Here is a 24,902-nt window from a genome sequence, read left to right as displayed (position 1 = left end):
GATTCCCAGTTCAAACATCAAGCTATAATATAGCAATGTTAAATAAAACTGGATGGACAAACATAAAGGATATATTTAAAAATTCAAAAATATTCAAAAATATATTCAAAAGAAGAGCAAGAAAAAAACACGAAAGATAGCAATTTTGTTTTTTGCCCCATAACTTTTTTCCATGGGGATATGGTATAGGCATTGCTTCACAGAAAAAAGAACTTCCATCCTTCCTCTTTAAAATGGTGTTTGGTAGAAGTCTCTATAATTTACAGTTTCCAAAATATGATTTTTCAAACTTCGCCACTCACAGCGATTTTGGGACATTTTCCTTGTTACTTCGCAAACATTGTTCTGTAACTTTTTTCTACGTAGCTTTAGGTATATGCAATGGTACATTTAGTAGGAAGAAAAGTCAATTACCTTTAAAATGGTCTAGTGTAGAAGGATTCATGACTATTTTTAAGCAAGATATGGTTTTTGAAAATTGTATACTTTTAATAATTTTCGATATATTTTTCGATTGTTTTTAAATTTCTCATTATATTTATTGTATATTTAGGTATATACATTGTTCAATGAAAACGAAAGCCTATTTTCTTTACTTTAAAATGGTGTATTGTAAAAAATTCTAGGACTATTTTTAAACAAGATATGCGTTCTCAAAATGTGACATATACGCATGCCACAGGTCCCACTAAGCCGGAACCATATGGAAACTCTTTTATTATTAACTTTATGAAAAAAAAAATTATTCTTTATAAAATACTCTGCATAATCTAATACCTGAGATGCAATCATCAGATATAAAATTGTATCAATAGTGTACGAGGTGTGTCAAAAAATATGAATTTCGCTCAAGAGTGAAGTACCTTTATATTTCACAATATCGAAAACTGTTATTAAGAAAATTTATCTGGAATTAAAAATTATGTTATAATATGCAACTATATTCTTCTAATTGAAAAAAATTAAAAATTTTAAAATTTTTCTCAAATTACGTATACCCTTGGATATCCTACGGATATCTTGTTTAAAAATACATAGTCCTAGAAGTTTTTGCAATACACCAAGTTAAAGTAAAGGAAATAAGCTTTTCTTAATGCACAGTGTATATACCTAAACGTACAAGAAAAAAGTCATAATAAGAAATTTAAACTATAATCATAAAAAATATTAAAAATCGTTAAAAGTATAAAACCTTGAAAAAGCATAACTTGCTTAAAAATAGTCGCAATTATACAATAGATCATTTTAAAGGTAATTGACTTCTATTTCTACTAAATGTACCATTACACATACCTAGAAATGCGTAGAAAAAAGTTACAGAACAATGTTTGCGAAATAATGGGGAAAATTGCCCTAAAAATGCTGTGAGCGGCGAACTTTGAAAAATCCTATTTCGGAAAATATAAATCCTGGTGACTTCTACTAAACGTCATTTTAAAGAGAAAGGACTGAAGTTAGTTTTCGCTGAAGTAATACCCAATACCTATACCTATATCCCTGAGGAAAAAAGTTATGAGGCAAAAACAAAATTGCTTTCTTTGGTGTTTTTTCTTGATTTTCATTTGAATATATTTTTGCAAAAAAAATATTGCTGACTCTAAAATGTGATATTTCGATAGTAAATTTAACCTGGAATAATTTTCCTGTAGGCGTGTTTGTAACAAAAGTGCATAAAACTCACCCTAATTCACCCTGAGCCTAGGGACTAATTCGCCCCTTTCTCAAAAACGCACCCCTTTAAATGGTAGCACTCCGCGGTTTTTTCATATATACATGTCCATTGACCATATGAGACAATAAAATCCCATTAACGTTGTAGTTCCTTTTAGCTCTCTTATTTTGAACATAATCAATAGCCTACTACTGTGCATGTATCTTATTACATTAAGTAGTTCCCTGTTGAATTTTATTCCATACGGCTGTCTCTCAAGTGCCTTTTTAAATAACTGGTCCGAGTAAACATTCAACCATGTTGGAGACAAACTGCAACATTGTCTGATTCCTCGTTGTATGGAGATTTCGTTGGTATAGTTACCTTCAATTTTGCAATAGCAGTTTGATTCCAGTACAAATTGTTAATGGCACGAATATCGTTTTCAGATATTCCTATATTTAGCATCTGCATTAATTTTACATACTGTACATTATCGAATGCCTTTTCGAAATCCACGAAGCATGGAAATACATATTTTCTTTAATCACGGCATTTTTATAATAGGATGTTAAGTGCAAAAAGTGCCTCCCTGGTCTCCCTAGCATTTCTAAAACCAAATTGGCTTTCATTGAGATCTTCTTCATCTTCTTGCGTCTCATTCTGTTGTGAAGTTTTACAGCCTTAAATTTCAACACGGCAGGGATGTAGAGGATCAGGTAAGCAGAAAAGCAACGTGGCAAATAAAAACTGGAGATGAAATAGATAACGCATGTAACACAGACAGAAAACAATCTTCGAACTGTATCAAAAGACATACATGGTGCTGCTCAATTTTAAAGTGTAGACAAGTAGTATTGTGATAAAATAAAAAGACAATGCGTCTCAAAAAGGCCTGTTGGGATAAGTACTGCTTCATTAATTAGATCAAATTTCAGAACAAAAAAAATCAACATATATGTAAATTACCTGTATTTTGTATGTTTTCCTGTAGCTGATCAGTTCGGTAGCCTCTGCCATGAAGTATTAATGAATCTTTCTTTATTTCTGGTGGCGTTATTTGGTCTTGAATCCTAGTAATACTTTCTTGGTTTACTGCCTGAACCATTGGCTTTTCGTTACTAAAAAACTTATCTTGAAAACCGGCAACACTGGTTGGTTCTTGTTGCTGTACTGAATTGCTGAAGAAAGGAACGGTGTCCAGGAATTTTTCTATATCTGGAGTTTCAAGGGACTCACTAGAAAACTGAGCATTATCTACTTTTTGTAATGAAAGATTTAACATTGGATTTTGTGTAACAACAGCTTCTGTAGGAGGTGTATTCTGAATTATTTCATCTTGTGTCGTTACTGAAGGTTGTACATCTGTTTCCACCTGTGTTTTACGGGAATCTATATTTGATACTGATGCATTGTTGTTACTTATGCCACTATCCACGTCTGTATCTATGTTTAATGAAGGTTTACTAGTTTTACTGCAAGTGAAATCTATATCTGAAGCAAAATGTGCTGGTGGTTGAACAGTATCTTCGAAGGTGTTGTAATCATCACTATGTATCTCTACTTTATTAGGAATATTGGATATGGTACTTATAAAGTCTTGATTTTCATTACTTGTGACTTCCATACTCTCTGGTGTAATCTGTGGTAAACTTGCTGGGAATATTCGAGGAGAGATTGTATTTTCCAACGTTTTACCAGTGTCATCTTCCAAATTTTTGACAACAGAAAATATCTGAGGGTCTTCTGGAATTGAAGAGTATGTGGGCTGAGATTTTATTTCATCCAAATTTGGACATTTTTCGCTAGCAGTTTTGATCGATTTAATACTCATGTCTTCATCTGACGGCGTTGAAGACGAAATATCTAAATCGCTTACTACCAATCCACTATTATTTTCAGTATTTACTTCTTCTTGTTCTGTATAATCAATTGAGACCTTTTCTACAACTAGCTTTTCTTGTGTTGGTATTAAATCAAAATTTGAAAGATACTCTTTGCTATTGTGCTCAGTATTTGTGCGTTCATTCATAGGTTCACACGAAGATGAGATATTTGGTTCACTAATGTTTAATTCTAGACAATCTTTGTTGGTGACTTCACATGCAGCTAGCTTGTCTGTTTTGCTCTTTGGAGGCACGATAGCTTCTATAACAGACTCCATTTGTTGACTTACAATCGCTGTAGATAGCTTGCTTTCTTCAATATTTATTAACCTCAATTCTACATCTGGAATTTCATTACCAATTAAAGCAAGCGTTTGTAATTGAATCTTTACATCTTCATGATCTTTAGCAACATCAGTAGTCAGTCGTTCTTCAGAATTTTCTTGTTGTTGACCAAACGTGGTCAGATCAGTAGTATCAACTTTGAAGTTACTCTCAGCTGCCAACTTTCTTTCATCTTTATCTTCTAATAGCTCAGCATTAGTGGCAATAATATCAGTTAAGTTATCTCCTGACTTAATCTTCAAAATTTTTTGTGGTGTACTCTTTCTTCTCTCTTTTCGAGATATCGGTTTCAGAACTCGTATGTTTACTGTCACTTCTTTGGATTCTTTAGTTTTATTATCTAAAAGACTACTAGATTTCTTTACTGTTTCTGTACTCTCCATGCTTTTATCCAGTTTTAGATGTTTATTGTCTGATTCTGTTGTGCTAGAAATCAGTCTATCAGAAACTTTGTTTTTTCTTGAAGCCGACTTCGTTGATTTCAATTTTAGGATATGTTTCGAATGATTCTTGTCTGCCAAGAGAATTTGTGGTTTTTCTGAAATAATAAAGTCGCCTGTTACTGAACTTGCAACATCAACTGATGGAGGTGATTCAAATTTCTTTCCCATTGATATAGGTTGCTCTTGGATTGCTACTGGATCTTCTTTTGTATCATCGAAAGATCCCAATATCCTCTCAGATGGCTTTACACTTTCTCCAATCTTGTTAACTTTTTCCATTGGCTCAACTAGCACATCAGATCCTACTTTCTCTTCTTGTATTTCTTTTTGAGATATAGGTTCCAAATTTACTGGCACTTCTTTTGTGTCTTTTGGTTTTTTATCCAAAACACTACTAGATTTTCTTACTGACTTTGTTCTGTCAACATTTTTGGAGATCACTTGATTTCTCTTCACACTTTTATCCAGTTTTAGCCGTTTATTGGCTGATGTTGTTGTGCTAGTAATCACTCCATCAGAAACTTTGTTTTTTCTTGAAGCAGACTTTCTAGATTTGTGGTCTGCCATGAGAATTTCTGGTTTTTCTGAAATAATTAAGTCGCCTCTTGAGGAACATGCAACTTCAACATGTGGAGATGATTTAGATTTCTGTTTTATTGATATAGATTGTTCTTGAATTGCTATTGCATCTTCTTTTACATAATCTAAAGGTTCCAATGTTTTCTCAGATGGCTTTATACTATCGTCAATCTTGTTAACATTTGCCATTGGCTCAACTGGCACATCAGATCCTACTTTCTCTTCTTTGTTGTCTTTAGTTTTGTTATCTAAAACACTAGTAGATTTCTTTACCGATTTTGTTCTGACAACACTTTTATCCAGTTTTACACGTTTATTGCCTGATGATGTTGTGCTAGTAATCACTCCATCTGAAACCTTGTTTTTTCTTGAAGCAGACTTTCTCGATTTCAATTTTTTATCAGGTTTCAAATAATTCTGGTCTGCAACGAGAATTTCTGGTTTTTCTGAAATAATTAAGTCGCCTCTTGATGAACATGCAACTTCAACATATGGAGATGATTTAGATTTCTGTTCTAATGGTATAGGTTGTTCTTGAATTGCTATTGCATCTTCTTTTACATAATCTAAAGGTTCCAATATTTTCTCAGATTGCTTTATACTATCGTCAATCTTGTTAACATTTGCCATTACCTCAACTGGTGAATCAGATCGTTCTTTTCCCTCTAGTATCTCATTGGAAATTTTCGATAGTTCGACAGAGTTATCTGCTGTAACCAATACACTATCAGTGATTTTACTTTTGATTGAGATTTGGTCATCTGCTACATTAGTAGACAGTATATTCACTTCTTGTACCTCATTGGAAGTTTTTGAAGAAGAGATTTCGTTTGAATTATCTTCGGTAGTAGCCAATATACTAGCATTAATTAGATTTTCGGTTAACTTTTCGTCGTCATCTGGCACATCAGCTAGTCTTACATTCACTTCTTGTAGTTCATTGAAAATTTTAGATATTTCGACAGATTTATCTAGTTGAACCATTATACTATCATTGATCTGACTTTCGGTTGATATTTGGTCGTCTGGTACATCTGCTACATCAGCAGATACATCTGGTACATCAGCAGATACATCTGGTACATCAGTAGATACATCTGGTACATCAGTAGATACATCTGGTACATCTGCAGATACATCTATTATATCAGCAGATACATCTGGTACATCAGCAGGTCTAATTTTCATGTCTTGTACCTCATCCGAAGTTTTTGAAGAAGATATTTCGTCAGACTTGTCTTCTGTGACCATTGCACTATCACTAATCTCAGTTTCAGTTGACGTTTGTTCATCTGGTACTTCGGTAGATTTTACTACATCTTTCTGAATCTTATTGTATGTTTCTGAACATGATATTTCTGATATTCCGTCAGATATATTCTCTGTGGTTTTAATATCAGTATTGGTTTGATCTTCAAGCAAATTTTCTTCAACTGGTTCATTAATAGGTTTAGATTGATTATCTTGGATCTCACTGCATGTTTCTGAAGACGAAATTTCTGGTATCTCAGATGTATGTTCAATTATTTGAGATTCTATTGGCACTTGTTCAACTAGTCGGTCCACAGATTCAACAGGTTTTGTATGTTCTGCTTGGATCTCATTGTATAATTCTGAAGAAGATACTTCCGACACTACATCAGGTTTATTCACTGCAGGCACATCAGTATCTTGTGAGGTTTGTTCAACGTTAGATTCAATTGATTTTATGCGATTTTCTTGATCTTTGTTCGATTCTGACGAAGTTACTTCTAATATTGTCTCATATTCATTCTGTTTTGACTTTATATCACTATTAATTTGATTTTCTAGTGCCGGTTGTTCAACTACTGTGAGTTTAGCTTCAACATCTTTTTGGGTGTCATTGTGTGTTATAGAAGAAGATACTTCTGATACGTTGAGTTGATCCTTTATGAGTGTTACATTACTTTGGCTTTCAGATGACGTTTGATCAATTGATCCATCAGATTTACAGTTCTCCGTGTCATCGGCGACAGAAATGGACGAAGAAAGAATGTTTTTGTGTTCTATCATTGTAGATTCTTCAGCATCTACTATTTTTTCTTTAGTTTCTGCTACTTTAGTATCTTCCTTCTCACTACTCATATCTAAATCTTTGGATTCTGATATCGTATCAGGTGTTTTGACAATGCTTTCTTCCATCCCTTTTGATTTCACAGAAATTTCTTGTAGTTCTGTTGAAGTCTTTTTATTTTCATGATTATCTCTGTATAAAATTACTCTCAGTTCTTTGTCTATAAAAGTTGGATCCTTTGTCTTCTTCTTATCGATGATGGCATCTTTGATTGGCTCCTGTTTATTCTTCCTCGTTTCTCTAATCTTTTGTGAAGCGTCTGGTACAGTTACAGAACTTTCAATTTCACTTGGACATACACTCGGTATTGGTAAATTTTGGTCTTCCTCGTTGGTTAATTTCGATTTTGTTGCTGTGGTATCTGAAAGAGGCTTGTGTTCTTTGTGATATTTTGATTTCTTCGTCTTTGACTTTGAATCATGCGATCGTGTGTTTATCTTTACCGATTCTTCTGCTACTTTTGAAGCTGAAGAAGTGCCCTCTTTGGGGTTTTCTTTTAGGACCTTTGTCGTTTTAGTTGGAACAGTCTCTTTATTGACTTCGAGTGCTTTTTTGAGTGTCTCTTTGAGTCTGGAAATACATACAAGCTGTTTATCGTCAGACAATGTAGTTGCTTCCAATTTTTCTTTACCTGTTAGTGACTTAAGTTCTGCTGTAAAAAGCGGGTGAAAAGTCACGTTTGCCTGTGTTTTTGCATCTAACTGTTCATGAGAAGCACTATCATTGACAGTGTCAGGTACTGCAAAAGATTGTGGTTCGAGTACTTCAGTTTTACGCCGTCTATCCAGCTTTTTACAACGAATTTCCAAATTCGGTTTTTGAAAACTTGCGTCTGGCTCAGTTTTTGCATCTAATTTTTCACGAGAGGCACTATCATCGACAGTATCAGGTACTACAACAGATTGTGGTTCGAGTACTTCAGTTTTACGCCGTCTTTCCAGCTTTTTACAACGAATTTCCAGATTTGGTTTTTGAAAACTTACGTTTGCCTGTGTTTTTGCATCTAACTTTTCACGAGAAGCACTATCATTGCCAGTGTCAGGTACTGCAACAGATTGTGGTTCGAGTACTTCAGTTTTACGCCGTCTTTCCAGCTTTTTACAACGAATTTCCAAATTCGATTTTTGAAAACTTGCGTCTGTCTCAGTTTTTGCATCTAATTTTTCACGAGAAGCACTATCATCGACAGTATCAGGTACTGCAACAGATTGTGGTTCGAGTACTTCAGTTTTACGCCGTCTTTCCAGCTTTTTACAACGAATTTCCAGATTTGGTTTTTGAAAAGTTACGTTTGATTGTGTTTTTGCATCTAACTCTTCACGAGAAGCACTATCATTGACAGGATCAGGTACTGTAACTGATTGTGGTTCCAGTACTTCAGTTTTACGCCGTCTTTCCAGCTTTTTACAACGAATTTCCAGGTTCGATTTTTGAAAAGTTAGGTTTGGATCATCGGGTTGTTTTTTGGTTTCGATCTCATCAACATCTGCTGTAATATGTTTAGTTTCTGGTAGATCCTTTCGAACTTCCGTGTTCAGTGTTGTCTTCAAACTTAACTTCTTTTCAGGCAGATTTGTCAGTAATGACTCGGTCTGTTTTTCAGAATTAGTGTCATCCTGTTTATTGTCGGTCGAGCATTCATTGGTTATTGTTTTTGAACGTAGTCTTCTTTTAGGTAACTGCTCAGTAATTTCTGATGTAGAAGTAATCACATCTTGGCTATTTTTAGGTTGTTTTGGCACATTTTGTTCAATTTTGGACTGTTCAGTTGTAGACTTCGATCTTAGTCGTCTTTCATTTGAGTCTGATCTCTTTAAGGTGGACTCAGATAATTCTTGAGGTTGCCTTAACATTTTTTCCGGCTCCGTTATACATGTAGATTTTGATCTTAATTTTCTAATGTTTGGTTGCATTTCAGGATCCTTAATTGATTGTGAAAGTTTACTGGATTCTTCAGACGTAATTTTTTCATTATTATCTTTAGAAGTAGATCTTGATCGTCGCTTGGTTGTATGTTCAGCTGGCAGCTGAGTTAATTGTGAAAGTTTATTGGATTCTTCAGACGTAATTTTTTCCTTGTCATCTTTAGAAGCAGACCTTGATCGTAGCTTGGTTGTTGGTCCAGCTGGTAGCATACTATCTTGTAGCATCTTCGGCTTATCAAGTGCAAGTTTTTTGTCAATTTCAGGCGTAGATACTGATTTGGATCTTTTGGATTCGGATGCTTTTTCATTTGAAGATTTTTTCGATCTTATGTCATATTCTGTACAAGATTTTGACCTGTCATTTCGTACTCTTCGTTGGGTAACAGATGGCTGTACCTCAGATTTTTGAGTTTGTACGGCCGTTTTACTATCCGATTTGCGTCTATGAGTTTTACATTTATTTTCCACAGCTGTTCTATTCAGTTGGGGTTCTACAATTGAGGTGTCTTCTACATACTTCTTAATTAAATCATTTATCTCTTCGTCATCATACATAACTGATATTCTTCTCGGTTTTCTTTCGTGTGATATTTGACTTTCGATTTCAACTTCTTCAAATACTTCTATTTTCTTGTCAAGAATATTGTCATTGCGTGTCGATTTCAGTTTCTTTTTATTTGAACCCACATCATCAGATACTTTTTCCGTTTTGTTCTTCAGAGAATCTGTCGCTTTTTCTGTATCTAAACTTGCGGCTTGATCTTCTTTTTCATTATTCCGATTCTTTAGTGCTTGGTTTTTCTTTTCACTTCTTTTTCCTTGCTCTCTATCTAAACTTGCATCTTTCTTTCCGATCTCCTCAATTTGACTTGAGAATGTCACCTGTTTGTCTTTTGTTTTTACCACTACATCATCCAGTGAACTACGTCTTTTACTTCTTTCCAAATGTGATTTGTTAGTGTTTGCATCCTGACTTTCAATATCTTTTGGTTTCAGAATGTTACATTTGGTTTTACTTGAAACTTTTTTGGATTCTTCACTAGACACGCATTCAAAGCTAATAGCAGCAGATGTTTTCTTATTTTTATTAATATTCTGTCTATCTTTTATTATTTTAATTTCTTGATTAACGATTTCGTGTTTCTCTTCCCCTTCCAAATGTATTTGTGGTTTATCTTCATTTCTCAACGCTTTATTCACGCTCTCATGAAGAATTTCCGCATTTTTCTTAGTTGGTCGCCTCGTTCTCCCTTTTCCTTTTATGCTATGGTGCTCACTCTTGTCTTGGTTGATATCCATAACGATTTTAACGTCACTTACATCGAAATCTAACTTCGATTGTGTTTGGATTATAGCAGAAGAAGTTATAGCTTCCCTTTTTGGGGAAATTAATACATCAGATAATATTTTAATTTTCTTTTCGCCAGTTATTGGTTGCAACTTGGCGTCTTTGGAAAGATTATTTTCTTCATCAACTGTTTGTTGTGATTCTCCAATGGATTTACTAACCACTTCTAGCTGTGCAAGAGCTTCTTTCAATTTGTTAGAAACATTAGAGCCTTTTTTAGACGTTAAATGTAACTCAGCTAAAGAATCTTGTGAAAGATTTTTTTCTTCAGGTCCATGCTCCACTTGCATTACGCGAAGATTTAAAGGAATATCATCGACACTCTCTGGTGACCCGATTGGTTCTGCTGTAAGATTATCCTTTAAGTTATCAGGAGAAACTTCAATATTTGGTTGTTGAAGATTTGTATCTGTATCATCACTGGTTTGTTGTACTTTTTCCACAATTTCTTCGTTAGGGGTTTCTTGAAATATCCCTTTTTCAGTACAGGGTATTTCCTCTAAATTCTGCGAAATATTATCGTCAGTCGTATATTCGTGAGTAGAAATATCTCCCTGGAAATTTTCCTTTTCTTGACTTCCTCTTTTTACTCGGATATCTAAAGGAACATCATCAACGCTTTCAGGCGATCCAACTGATTCTTGCTGCATAGATACAGTGTTAAGTTTTTCTTCCAGATTGCCAGGATTAACTTCAGTATTCGTTTGTTGAATGGTGTCTTCATCAAAAGTACTCTCAGATACTGCAACTGATTTCAGTCGTGTCTTGCGTCGTTTTCCTGCCTCTTTTGAATTAAATTCCTTATTTGGCACCTGACGATTGCTGCTTGGATCAATTTTGTTGTCTGTTTGTTTTTTAGCATCTAATTCTTTAAGAGAAGAAACATCGTCTAAGTTCTCAGGTGCTGTAATTGGTTCTAGTTGCAATGTCTTACGTCGATTTCCCACCTTTTTGTGGATAAACTCCACATTTGGTACCTGTTGATTGATACTTGGATCAATGTTGATATCAGGTTGTTTTTCTGCATTTAATTCTTTAAGAGAAGAAACATTTTCGATATTCACAGGTGTTGTAACTGGTTCTAGTTGCAATACTTTTGTTTTACGTTCTTTTCCCACCTTTTTAGAGGTAACTTCTACATTTGGTACCTGATGACTGATACTTGGATCAATGTTGATATCAGGTTCTTTTTCTGCATTTAATTCTTTAAGAGAAGAAACATTGTCGATATTCACAGGTATTGTAACTGGTTCTAGTTGCAATACTTTTGTTTTACATCCTTTTCCCACCTTTTTAGAGGTAACTTCTACATTTGGTACCTGATGACTGATACTCGGATCAATTTTGATAGCAGGTTGTTTTTCAGCATTTAATTCTTCAAGAGAAGAAATAGCACCTATGTTCTCAGGTACTATAATTGAATCTACTCGAGTTTTTCGTCGTTTTCCAACCTTTTTAGGGGTAAATTCTACATTTGGTAGCTGATGACTGATACTTGGATCACTGTTGATATCAGGCTGTATTTCAGTATTTAATTCTTCAACAGAAGAAATAGCACCTATATTCTCAGGTTTTGTAACTGATTCTAGTTGTAATCCTTTTGTTTTGCTTCGTGTTTCCACCGTTTTAGAGGAAACATCTACATTTGATATCTGGTGACTGATAGTCGAATCGATGTTGGTATCAGGCTGTTTTTTGGTATTTAACTCTTCAAGAGAAGGAATAGCATCTATGTCTTCAGGTGCTATAATTGAATCTACTTGCAACACTTGTGTCTTACGTCGTCTTCCTACCTTTTTAGGGGTAACATCTGCATTTAATACCTGATGACTGATACTTGAATCGATGTTGGTATCAGGTTGTTTTTCGGTATTTAACTCTTCACGAGAAGAAACATCATCTATATTCTCAGGTGCATTAATTGGTTCTAGTTCCAATACAATTGTTTTACGTCGTGCTCCTATTTTTTTATGGGTAAATTCGACATTTGGTACCTCATGACTGATACTTGGATCAATACTGTTATCAAATTGTTTTTTAGCTTCTAATTCTACAGGGGAAGAAATACCTATATTCTTAGATGTTAGTTGAAACTCGTGTGTCGTCTTGCGTCGCTTTCCCACCTTTTTAGCGGTCAATTCAACATTTGGTACCTGATTGATGTTTGAAGCAATATCGTCACATACTTGTGTTAGGCGCCGTTTTCCCACTCTTTTAGTAACAATATCAGCATTAGATATCTGATTATTAATATTTGAATCAACCTTGCTACCAGACTGTGTTTTTGCATCTAGCTCTTCACGAGAAGCACTATCATTGACAGTATCACGTACTGCAATAGGTTGTGGTTCGAGTACTTCAGTTTTACGCCGTCTTTCCAGCTTTTTACAACGAATTTCCAAATTCGGTTTTTGAAAACTTGCGTCTGACTCAGTTTTTGCATCTAGCTCTTCACGAGAAGCACTATCATTGACAGTATCAGGCACAGCAACCGATTGTGGTTCGAGTACTTCAGTTTTACGCCGTCTTTCCAGCTTTTTACAACGAATTTCCAGATTCAGCTTTTGAAAAGTTATGTTTTCCTGTGTTTTTGCATCTAACTCTTCATGAGAAGCACTATCATTGACAGTATCAGGTACTGCAACAGGTTGTGGTTCAAATACTTCAGTTTTACGCCGTCGTTCCAGCTTTTTACAACGAATTTCCAAATTAGGTTTTTGAAAATTTGCGCCTGACTCAGTTTTTGCATCTAATTTTTCACGAGAAGCACTATCATCGACAGTATCAGGTACTGCAACAGATTGTGGTTCGAGTACTTCAGTTTTACGCCGTCTTTCCAGCTTTTTACAACCAATTTCCAGATTCGGTTTTTGAAAAGTTTCGTTTGATTGTGTTTTTGCATCTAACTCTTCACGAGAAGCACTATCATTGACAGTATCAGGTACTGCAACAGGTTGTGGTTCGAATACTTCAGTTTTAGGCCGTCTTTCCAGCTTTTTACAACGAATTTCCAAATTCGGTTTTTGAAAACTTGCGCCTGGCTCAGTTTTTGCATCTAATTTTTCACGAGAAGCACTCTCATCGACAGTATCAGGTACTGCAACAGATTGTGGTTCGAGTACTTCAGTTTTACGCCGTCTTTCCAGCTTTTTACAACGAATTTCCAGATTCGGTTTTTGAAAAGTTTCGTTTGACTGTGTTTTTGCATCTAACTCTTCACGAGAAGCACTATCATTGACAGTGTCAGGTACTGCAATAGATTGTGGTTCAAGTACTTCAGTTTTACGCCGTCTTTCCAGCTTTTTACAACGAATTTCCAAATTCGGTTTTTGAAAACTTGCGTCTGACTCAGTTTTTGCATCTAATTTTTCACGAGAAGCACTCTCATCGACAGTATCAGGTACTGCAACAGATTGTGGTTCGAGTACTTCAGTTTTACGCCGTCTTTCCAGCTTTTTACAACGAATTTCCAGATTCGGTTTTTGAAAAGTTTCGTTTGACTGTGTTTTTGCATCTAACTCTTCACGAGAAGCACTATCATTGACAGTGTCAGGTACTGCAATAGATTGTGGTTCAAGTACTTCAGTTTTACGCCGTCTTTCCAGCTTTTTACAACGAATTTCCAAATTCGGTTTTTGAAAACTTGCGTCTGACTCAGTTTTTGCATCTAATTTTTTACGAGAAGCACTCTCATCGACAGTATCAGGTACTGCAACAGATTGTGGTTCGAGTACTTCAGTTTTACGCCGTCTTTCCAGCTTTTTACAACGAATTTCCAGATTCGGTTTTTGAAAAGTTTCGTTTGATTGTGTTTTTGCATCTAACTCTTCACGAGAAGCACTATCATTGACAGTATCAGGTACTGCAACAGGTTGTGGTTCGAATACTTCAGTTTTACGCCGTCTTTCCAGCTTTTTACAACGAATTTCCAAATTCGGTTTTTGAAAACTTGCGTCTGACTCAGTTTTTGCATCTAATTTTTCACGAGAAGCACTCTCATCGACAGTATCAGGTACTGCAACAGATTGTGGTTCGAGTACTTCAGTTTTACGCCGTCTTTCCAGCTTTTTACAACGAATTTCCAGATTCGGTTTTTGAAAAGTTTCGTTTGACTGTGTTTTTGCATCTAACTCTTCACGAGAAGCACTATCATTGACAGTGTCAGGTACTGCAATAGATTGTGGTTCAAGTACTTCAGTTTTACGCCGTCTTTCCAGCTTTTTACAATGAATTTCCAAATTCGGTTTTTCAAAAGTTACGTTTGACTGTGTTTTTGTATCTAACTCTTGACGAGAAGCACTATCATTGATAGCATCAGTTACAGCAACTGATTGTGGTTCCAGTACTTCAGTTTCACGCCGTCTTTCCAGCTTTTTACAACGAATTTCCAGATGCGGTTCTTGAAAAATTACGTTTGGATCATGGGACTGTTTTTTAGTTTCGATCTTATCAATATCATCGATTTGTTGAGGTACCATAATCAAGTCTTGTTGCGATATTTGACTTTTACATCGTTTCTCCAAGTTTTTAGTAGTAACTTCAGCATTTTTATCATCTGTGATCTTCTCAAGAACAGTATTATTAACATTCTTGTGTGTTATAACCAATTCTTGTTTCCGTAATTCTGTTTTAGGTATCTGAGCAGATACAGCATCCATATTTGATACTGGAACAATAGGGTCCATGTCAACATTGGTAATAAAAACTTTATTATATGATTCAATAGATTTATTAGTTTCAGACGCTATAAATGCTTCCACTAAATTCATCGAATCAGCAATACTTTTTTTATGGTCCGATGAAACAGTGGAAAGATCCCTCAGTAGATACTTTTCTTCACCTGGTGTTATCTTAATCAAAGGTGTATCTACAGGAACCTCACGGATATTTTCGCGTGACGAACTCACTTGGTGATGTAGTTCTTCAGTTTTAACTCGTTCCATACTTTCAACAATTGATTTGACGTTGTTTTTGCAAGCCAACTTATAGCGTAATTTTGGTGGAGTAGAAACTGAATAATGCAATGATTGGTTTCCTAAAAGTTGATAATCACTTCTAAAATTTGTCTCGGTGGTTTTATTACAGCTTTCACTTTTGATAGCGGTTATACGTGGAGTTTCTATCTTTGTTTTATTACAACTTTCAGTTGTTTTAACAGTTTGTAACTCCACGTGTGTCTGTAGTTTGTTAGAGGGGGTATTTTCTTCAAAAAACCCATCTCGGGTCTCTTCAGAGATGAGATCTGTCTGTATGTTGACCATGAGCTTAGTGCCACTTTCATCTGCGCGGGAAATCTTCTTTTTGTCAGCTTTTCTAATTACTTTCTTAATTTTTACGGTTGTTTTTGTTTTCTTTGAAACGGTAGTAGTAGTTTTAGGAGGAACCTTACTACGAAACTCGAGATGTTCTTCTTCTGTGTCTTGTTCATAGACACTAATGTCATTGTCTTTCTTGTCATCAATAAACAATTTATTACATTCACTATCATTACTATCGGTATCAGTAGTGTCTTTAGTAGTAATGATATCGGGTAATTGGTGAATTTTAACATTATTGATCGGAGGAGTGTTCTTAAATTCCTGTGGTTTCAGAATATCATCGATAAAATGCCTTCTATAGGCGCTCCTGGTCACACGTTTCTCTTCATTTTCAGATTCCTTTGTGACATCTTTTTTCTGCTTACGACTTACAATTTTTCTCTCCTTTACATTTTTCTCTCCCAGCTCCTTCAAATCCAACTTCCGGGGTATACTTTTTCGTTGTTTCTTCGTACTTGGAACAACTTGATCACGTATTTTTTCTGCCGAATCAGCTTTCTTGGTACTTGGAACATATATCTCTGTTTTTTTATCTAGTATTCTTTCTGCCATATTATCTTTCTTGGTACTTGGCACATACATCTCTGTTTCTTGATCTCGTATTCTTTCTGCCGTTTGGGCTAGTAGATCCAAACCGCCACTTGCCTCTTGTGTCACCACCGCCTCTTTGTATATATCCCAATTGAGGTTATAGTTTTGTTTCTCCAAAGTAAAACTTCTATCTAGGCTGTTAATTTTCGACCAATCGCTAGTGACTGCGCCATGTAGCAACTGCACAGTGTGAACTTGCGATCCTACAGAACTTGGAAAAAGGTCCTCATGAGGGGTCTCAAATAGTATCGATGATTCACCTTCAGCTTCTGCAGAAGTTGGAAAAACTTCTTCATTGACCACCACTGGGGTAGGAGTCTCGAATATAATCGATGCTTTATCTTCAGGGTGCATGATTTCTTTTGCTGTCACTTCGGTGTAAATTTGGTTTGAAGCATTCTCAATTTCCAACGGTATGTCATCTTGTTTCTCCATATTTGTACCAACGATAACTTCATTGACAAAACTATCTTCTATATGTTCGCTGGACTTCTCACCAACTTCTATTCCTTGACTTCCGTTGTTACTCTGACTTAAAACTGCGTCAGCAAGAGTCGCAGGGAGATTTTCTTCGTTATTATCGATTTCTGCCAATACAGTCGTATTTGGCGTGTTTTTATTGATATTATCGTTAATGCATTGAAGATCATTAGTAACCTGCTGAAGATCTGAATCTTCTTTTTCCGAGTCCTGTTGCGGTGAGATAATGCTTTCATACTCTGGACTTGGTTCTTCCACCACATTTTCTTGTTCATCTTGATTCAATAGTTCTTCAGATCCGAATTCGGTATTGTGCTGCAAATTACTAGTAGCTACACTGTCTTTACTTGGATTCACCTCTTGTTCGTCTGCATTCATGTTATCTTCAGGATCTTGCTTATATATTTCGACAACTACATCTGTTTGAATATCCAACTCAGCTTCAGAGATAATTTCATCATTTTCAGTGATTACGTTAAAATCGGCTTGTTCTACTGTTTCATTTATTTCTTCTATTCCTGTACTCTTCTCAATGTTATCTTTCATGTGCGGTATATATTCGACTGCATCTTCAGTTGTTTCGTGCATTTGTGAAGCAACTAATACTTCTTTTTCATGTAGACATATTGTTTTTTTTGACTCTTCAACTTGTGACTGTGTTTTAGACATCTCTGAAGAGTGTTCATCCTTAAATTCTTGAGTAACTTCTTCGGTAAAAGATGAAAAAGTAGCTAAGTCATTATCTTTGCAGTTTTCAGTTTCTTGTAGCTGTTTTTCAACACTGGTCGTTTGAAGGTCTTCAGAAATTTGTTTAATATCATCACTTCCAGGATCTACAAATTCATTTGCACCTTCTAAGTAGCAATCAGTGGCAACTTCTTCCTGTGATACTTCTATGAAATCGCTTTCTAATTCCATAGTTTCCTCTACAATGAGCTCAGCTCCTTCATCATCTACTACTTCTAGTGTGGGATGAACTGAATTAGTGCTTGGAAGAGCATTTTGATCATCAACCGTGCTGACAGATGTATTATCATGTAATACTTCTTGTCTTGAAGAACCACCACTATCTAAGAAATCATTATTCTCTACGTTAGTGTTTTTTTCGTAATCCTCCATTTGTGTAACTTGGAGAAGCTCACTGTCGATGTCAATAGTGAGGTCAAAATTATTTTCTCTCTGAGTTGACAAAACTGAATTTTCAATATTTTCATCGCTAACCTTAGTATCTTCGTCATCATGTACTATTGGTTGCTGAATCGGATCACTCTCTGAACTACAACGGTCATCGGTAATTGTTTTAGTGTCAATGTCATCAATTTGTTCAGGTGATGCACAAATAATGTCAGTATTTGCATCACTAATCTGAGTATCTGCATCATCATGTACAGTTGGTTGCTGAATCGAATCACTCTCTGAACTCAAACGGTCATCGGCAATTGTTTTAGTGTTAATGTTCTCAATTTGTTCAGGTGATGCACAAATAATGTCAGTATTTGCATCACTAATCTGAGTATCTGCATCATCGTGTACTGTTGGTTGTTGAATTGGGTCAGTTTCAGAACTAGACATGCGATTGTCAATCATGCTAGTATTTATGTCCTCGTACTGTTCAATCGACGCACAAACCGTTTCACTATCTAAATGATCACTATCTTCATTGCTATCCTTAGTATCTTCAATATTACTTAGGCTTTGTTTGGACTGAATCAGTTCACTTTCTGAATTTACTTTATTTCTTTCCTCATGTTCTGATTGTGTTGGACAAACCATGTCACTATCTATGTGATCACTATTTTTATCTCTATCCTTAGTATCTTCAATATTACTTAGGCTTTGTTTGGACTGAATCGGTTCACTTTCTGAATTTATTTTATTCCTTTCCTCATGTTGTGCTTGTGTTGGACAAACCATGTCACTATCTATGTGATCACTATTTTCATCGCTATCCTTAGTATCTTCAACATCACCTACTTTTTGTTTCAACTGAATCAGCTCCTCATGTTCTGATTGTGTTGAACAAACCATGTCACTATCTATGTGATCACTATTTTCATCGCTATCCTTAGTATCTTCAACATCACCTACTTTTTGTTTCAACTGAATCAGCTCCTCATGTTCTGATTGTGTTGAACAAACCATGTCACTATCTATGTGATCACTATTTTCATCGCTATCCTTAGCATCTTCAATATTACTTAGGCTTTGTTTGGACTGAATCAGTTTACGTTCTGAATTTACTTTATTTCTTTCCTCATGTTGTGCTTGTGTTGGACAAACCATGTCACTATCTAAGTGACCACTATTTTCATCGCTATCCTTAGTATCTTCAACATCACCTACTTTTTGTTTCAACTGAATCAGCTCCTCATGTTCTGATTGTGTTGAACAAACCATGTCACTATCTATGTGATCACTATTTTCATCGCTATCCTTAGTATCTTTAATATCACTTAGGCTTTGTTTGGACTGAATCAGTTCACTTTCTGAATTTAGGTTACTTCTTTCCTCATGTTGTGCTTGCGTTGGACAAACCATGCCACTATCTAAGTGATCACTATTTTCACCGCTATCCTTAGTATCTTCAACATCATCTACTTTTTGTTTCAACTGAATCAGTTCCTCATGTTCCGATTGTGTTGAACAAACCATGTCACTATCTACGTGATCACTATTGTCATCGCTCTTCTTAGTATCTTCAACATCACCTACTGTTTGTGCTTGTCTTAAAGATTCCATGTCACTATTTTCATTGGTAACCTTTGTATTTTCATCATGCTGGTCCTGGGTTGAACAGACTGTGACAGTACCGGAATTATCACTATTTTCATTGCCAACCTTATTATCTTCGTCATCGCCTAATTTTTGTTTAATTTGATTCAAGTTACTTTCTGCATTAGAACAGCTTTCGTCATTTAAGTTGGTATTTACGTCCTCCTTTTGTTCTTGTGAACAAACCAAATCAGTAACTAAATGATCACTATTTTCAACCTTAGTATCCTCATCGTCAGTAATTTTAGGTTCAGGCTGAATTAGGTCCTTTTCTGAATTAGGCCCTTCCTGATTCGTGAGATCGGTATTGTCATGTTCTTGTGTTGAACAAATCATGTCACTATCAGAATGATCACTATTTTCATCTCGAATCTTATCTTCATCATCAACTATTTTTTCTTTAAGATGAATCAGGTCACTTTCTGAATTAAAATCTTCCTGGTTACTGAGATTTGTACTTCTATCTTTATTTTCATTCACTGGATCACTATCTTGATCGCTAATCTGACTATTTTCATCACCACAAACATTGTGTTCATGTTGAATCCGGTCGTTTTCTGAGCTATAACTTTCTAGGTCAATGATATTGGTATTTTTATCTTCATGTTCACTAGTTTCATCACTAATTTTAGTATCTTCATCACCACAAACTTTTTGTTTAACCTCAATCCAGTCAGTTTCTGAAGTATAACTTTCTTGGTTAATGGGATTGGTACTTTTATCTTCATGTTCTTGTGTAGAACAAACGTGAATATCTGAATGATCATCACTATTTTCATTGGTAACCTTGCTATCCTCATCACCATAAACTTTTTGTTTAAGCTGAACCATGTCTCTATCTGTATTAGAACTTTCCTGTTCAATGAGATTAATCGTTTTATCTTCGTGTTTTTGAACTGAAGAGACCACGTCACTACTTGAATGATCCGTATTTTCAACTGTAACCTTAGATTCTTCAACATCTTTTCCTTTTTGTTTAACCTGAATCAGATCATCTACTAACTTAGAAGTTTTCTGGTCAATAACGGTGGTAGATTTGTCCTCATGGTCTTCCTGCGTTGAACAAACTGTGTCAGTCTCTGAAGATGCACTATTATTATCATCATTAACGGTACTGTCTTTTTCTTCTAGGATATTATTAGTTTTTGTCATAACTTCGATAATAATGTCTTTATCTTCAACTAATTGATGTGTAGTTTGAATCAAATTATTGGTTTCGTGATCAATATGACCAACACCTATATCGTGCTCTTCCTGACTCGCTTGTACTGAATCAGGTTGAAAATCAGTACTTTTAGCATTAATGAGACCAACTTCTTCCTGACTAGTTTTAGTCAAATTAGTACCAGAATCAACATTATCCTCGTCAATGAGATGACTCACTTCGCCAACTTCTACATTCTGAAATGTTTCAGTTGAATCTGAATTCACTGGAACTACCAGACTCTGGACAGCTTGAACACTTGATCCAGCGATTTCAATATCAATCATTTCTTGGGTTATTCGAGTTATTTCTGCATGTGTAATACCCCATTCCTCACCTTCTACTCTTTGCATGCCTTGTATTAAATCAGTGTTGGAACCATCAGCTTTCTCATTGATGACATCGGTTTCGTAATCCTTTAAGATCTGTGGAACATCAGCTGCTGAACCTTTAGATCCACTTTCGATTTGTTCAGATGGTTCTATTTTCTCCGCAGCGCAAATTTTCTGAGCATCTAATTCATTTTCAGCAGATGATTCAGGAGAACTTGCAGTATTTCCTTCCCAATCTGAAGATAGCATTAGATTGGTTAAGTATTTTTTCTCAAAATCGGAATATGAACTCAAAGAATATTCTTTTTTAGATGTAGTAGAAGTCTCAGTATTTTTCTTCAGTTGTTTGTCACTGTCGCACTCAGACTCAACAGACGATTTAATTGGTTTAGTTTTAATATCAGATATTTTGGATGTAGTCGTTTCTAAACGTTTAATTTTTTCTAGTCGTACCATTAATTGTTTACCTACTTTTTTTCTAATTGTTTTATCAGCACTACTTTGAAGCTGAGGTATTAAATTATCACAATGGGACTCAGCAGAAACTAGCACGTCTACAGTTTTACTATTTTCATGAAATATTGAACCTTCTGGAGTATTCCGGTCAGATATTTCATCACATTTTTGTACATTACTTTCATCACTTGTGGCTTTAGCGTCACATCTACTTTTCATTGAAGATATTTCACTACAGGTTGACTCAGTCGTATCAGATTTTCTGGAGTGATTTTTATCACTAGTGGCTTCAGAGTCACATATACTTTTAAGTGAATCTATTTCAGTACATGTTGACTCTGTCGTCTCAGATTTTTTGGAGTGACTTTTATCTCTAATGGGTTCAGAGTCACATATACTTTGAATTGAAGACATTTCACTACATGTTGACTCAGTCATATTCGATCTTTTGGAGTGATCTTTATCACTAGTGGCTTTAGAGTCACATATACTTTTGATTGAAGATATTTCACTAAACGTTGACTCAGTTGCGTCCGGTATTTTGGAGTGACTTTTGTCACTAATGGCTTCTGAGTCACATATACTCTTAATTGAAGATAATTCACTACATGGCGACTCTGTCGCGTCAGATTTTCTGGGGCGATGTTTATCACTAGTGACTTTAGAGTCACATACACTTTTAGTTGAAGATATTTCACTAAACGTTGACTCAGTTGTGACCGGTATTTTGGAGTGACTTTTATCACTAACGGCTTCCGAGTCACATATACTTTTAATTGAAAATATTTTACTAGACGTTGACTCTGGTTTGTCTGATTTTGTGGAGTGGTTTCCATCAGTAGTGGCTTCAGAATCAGGCACACTTATACCTGAATCTAATTCAATACATTTTGACTCTGTTGTTTTTGGTTCAATTACTAGATATTCATCACCATTCGTGCGACTTACTTTGCACTCATTTGTATCTACTTGATTTGTCGAATCTGCATTGCTTGATACTTCAGAATCTTTTGCAGGGTCTGATTTATTATGCACCAATGTTTGAGATGTTTCTCGGGATACCGAGTCAGTTTTAGTTTTATCTTCAACACAAATTATGTCGTCGCCTGAATCTTCTTCTTCGCTTTTCACCTCCGTACACGAAGCATGTTGATCATTAGTCGCAGTGAAACAATCCAGTGAGTCCCCATCACTCAGTTCTATAATATTCACATTACTATTTCGCGTTATTACAGCATCCAGTTCCCTTATTAATTCATCGTTATCGACAATTCTGGGTTCTGAACGTATATTATTAATTCTTCCGTTTTTAGGTCTTCTTTTAGGCCTTTTTCTTCTCGTTTCTGACTCTTTGCTTAAATATACAAGTTCTTCATCGCTTTCTAATCCACTCTCGTCTAAGCAAATTGTATAAACCAGATTTTTACTTTTTGAATTGTTAACTTCATATTCCGACTGGGCGACTGCTTCTACTTTGATTTCTAGATCGTCTTCCTCTGGAGCTTCTTCGTCTATTGTTTGTAATTCTTCCTAAAAAGCGATATTGATTATTTGATTAAGAATAACTTAGTTATAATATTAGGTACCAGTAAACAAAAATAACAAAGCACCTGGCACATATATGGAATAATTGCAAAACTGATAAATAATGGTGGAAGCGTATCCATAAACTAATTGACCGCATATCGACACTAGAAGTCATTTCAGAAGATTGGAAAGTAGGAATCATACTTCCTATGCAGTGGCGGCTCGTGGCCTTGGAGACAGGGTCGGCAAGGTTTTTTTGTCTCCTCATATAGGTATACCATCAAACTAAAAGGCTTAATTCATCATAGGAGATTTTGTTGTTTTTTGCTTTTTTTTTATTTGATGTACTTGACATTCTCTCTTGTTTCATGGTGTTTCGACAATACGTGTTGATTCTTTTGAGACAAGGTAAATCCCGTTTTTTTTAGGCAGAAATTGGTGGTAATAATAAAATTGATAAACAGTTTGTTGTAATGAATTGCAGTACTTACTACATAGTACAATACATACATATTGTGCAACTTATATCACTTTCTGAAAATATTTGGACCAGCATAATTTTTAAGTACCTAACTTGTAATAATAAATATCTTGAAAATTCTTTGGCGAACGTAACTTTTAAATTTTAAATCATCAAATAGGTCAAAAATTTGCAAATCTTCAAAATTCGAAAAACGAGTATCTATTTGCATATAATAGTAGGTATCCAAAATTTCAAGATATACTTACTCGTTTTTCGAGATATGTATCATGTCGTTGTCTTTTTTGGGGTGGTTCGGAAATATCAAGCGAATCCAAAACGTCACTGCGTATATATTGGAAACTACTATCATTACGAAAATCTCTGAGATTTTTCACCAGCTTTCGTATTCTATTTTTAGAATAAATAATGTCAGTTGACTGATTTTGAACAACAAGGAATATCTTGGGCAAACTCTGTCTTAAAAATATTTAAAAAAATATTGAAAGAGTCATTAGTATTTAATAAAGTTCTCAAACCGATTGCTTCACGGATCGAGGTATCGCCACTTTCAAAATCATCGCCTTCGATAATAAAATCAAAAACTTCCAAAAGCTGTTCACGAAAATCTGCTACAGATACTAAAACTATAAGAGATAATCTGCTTAGATAAAACTAACCGAGATTTAAAATTTCATCGCGTCTGACAAACTGTTCGCTTTTTTTTCGAAACAAATTTGTTCTAAAGCAGTAATCCGTTTAGGTGAGCTAAACTGGCAAGAAAAGACGATATTCTTTATTTTTTTACACGTATCATGTAAAACTAAATTCATTATATGCGCATAATAGTGAGTAAATAAAGCTTGTGATGCAATAGTTTTAACTTTTGCCTGGAGACTATTCAATTCACCACTCATCACAGCAACGCCGTCATAAGATTGCCCCAGTTTGCCCTACCAATTTATTTTTGGTATCAAAAAATTTGAATCTGTTCTTTAAAACACCAAAAATATATTCTGCCTTATTGCTTTTACTCACATCTCTAAAACCTAAAAACCTCTCATAAATATTACCACGTAACGCGTATCGAACAAAATAATTGATAATTGTGAATGACATGATAATCAGAAGTTTCATCTACTTTCAGTGAAAAGCAAATGGTTTTCTAAATCTCAGATTCAACAACGTTATTCAAAATTTAACTATTTGATTATATGTATTAGTTCATTCTGTATTACGAATACACTTCGAATCAGAAAGTAAATAGGTATTTCTAAAACCATTTTATTAATTCTCTATAATTACTTTGATTTTTAACAAATGCTTCGATCCATCTTGTCCACTAAATGATAATGCCTGACAACTTAAAAAAATTACAATATCAATTAAACGACGTAAAACGGCGTGATTATTTTTGACAATTTCTACCGATGCATGCTTCCAAATGAAACACCGACCGGCAGACCGAAATGTGCCGTACTTGCCTCTTA

General features: G+C 35.1%; 1 protein-coding gene across 4 annotated transcripts in view; it reads right to left on the bottom strand.

Annotated features, from left to right (window-relative positions):
* The window catches only part of LOC114329288 (uncharacterized), a 157,637-nt gene that overhangs the window by 60,995 nt on the left and 71,740 nt on the right, over positions 1-24,902 (bottom strand). For all 4 annotated transcript variants that reach the window (XM_050662080.1, XM_050662081.1, XM_050662082.1 and 1 more), the window contains one exon: positions 2,621-22,955. In XM_050662080.1, the coding sequence (XP_050518037.1) occupies positions 2,621-22,955 (20,335 nt within the window). The remainder of the gene's footprint in view (positions 1-2,620; positions 22,956-24,902) is intronic.

Source organism: Diabrotica virgifera, chromosome 9, assembly GCF_917563875.1.
Source record: "Diabrotica virgifera virgifera chromosome 9, PGI_DIABVI_V3a".
Classification (NCBI taxonomy): domain Eukaryota; kingdom Metazoa; phylum Arthropoda; class Insecta; order Coleoptera; family Chrysomelidae; genus Diabrotica; species Diabrotica virgifera.
This window is presented reverse-complemented; position numbering and strand designations above follow the sequence as displayed.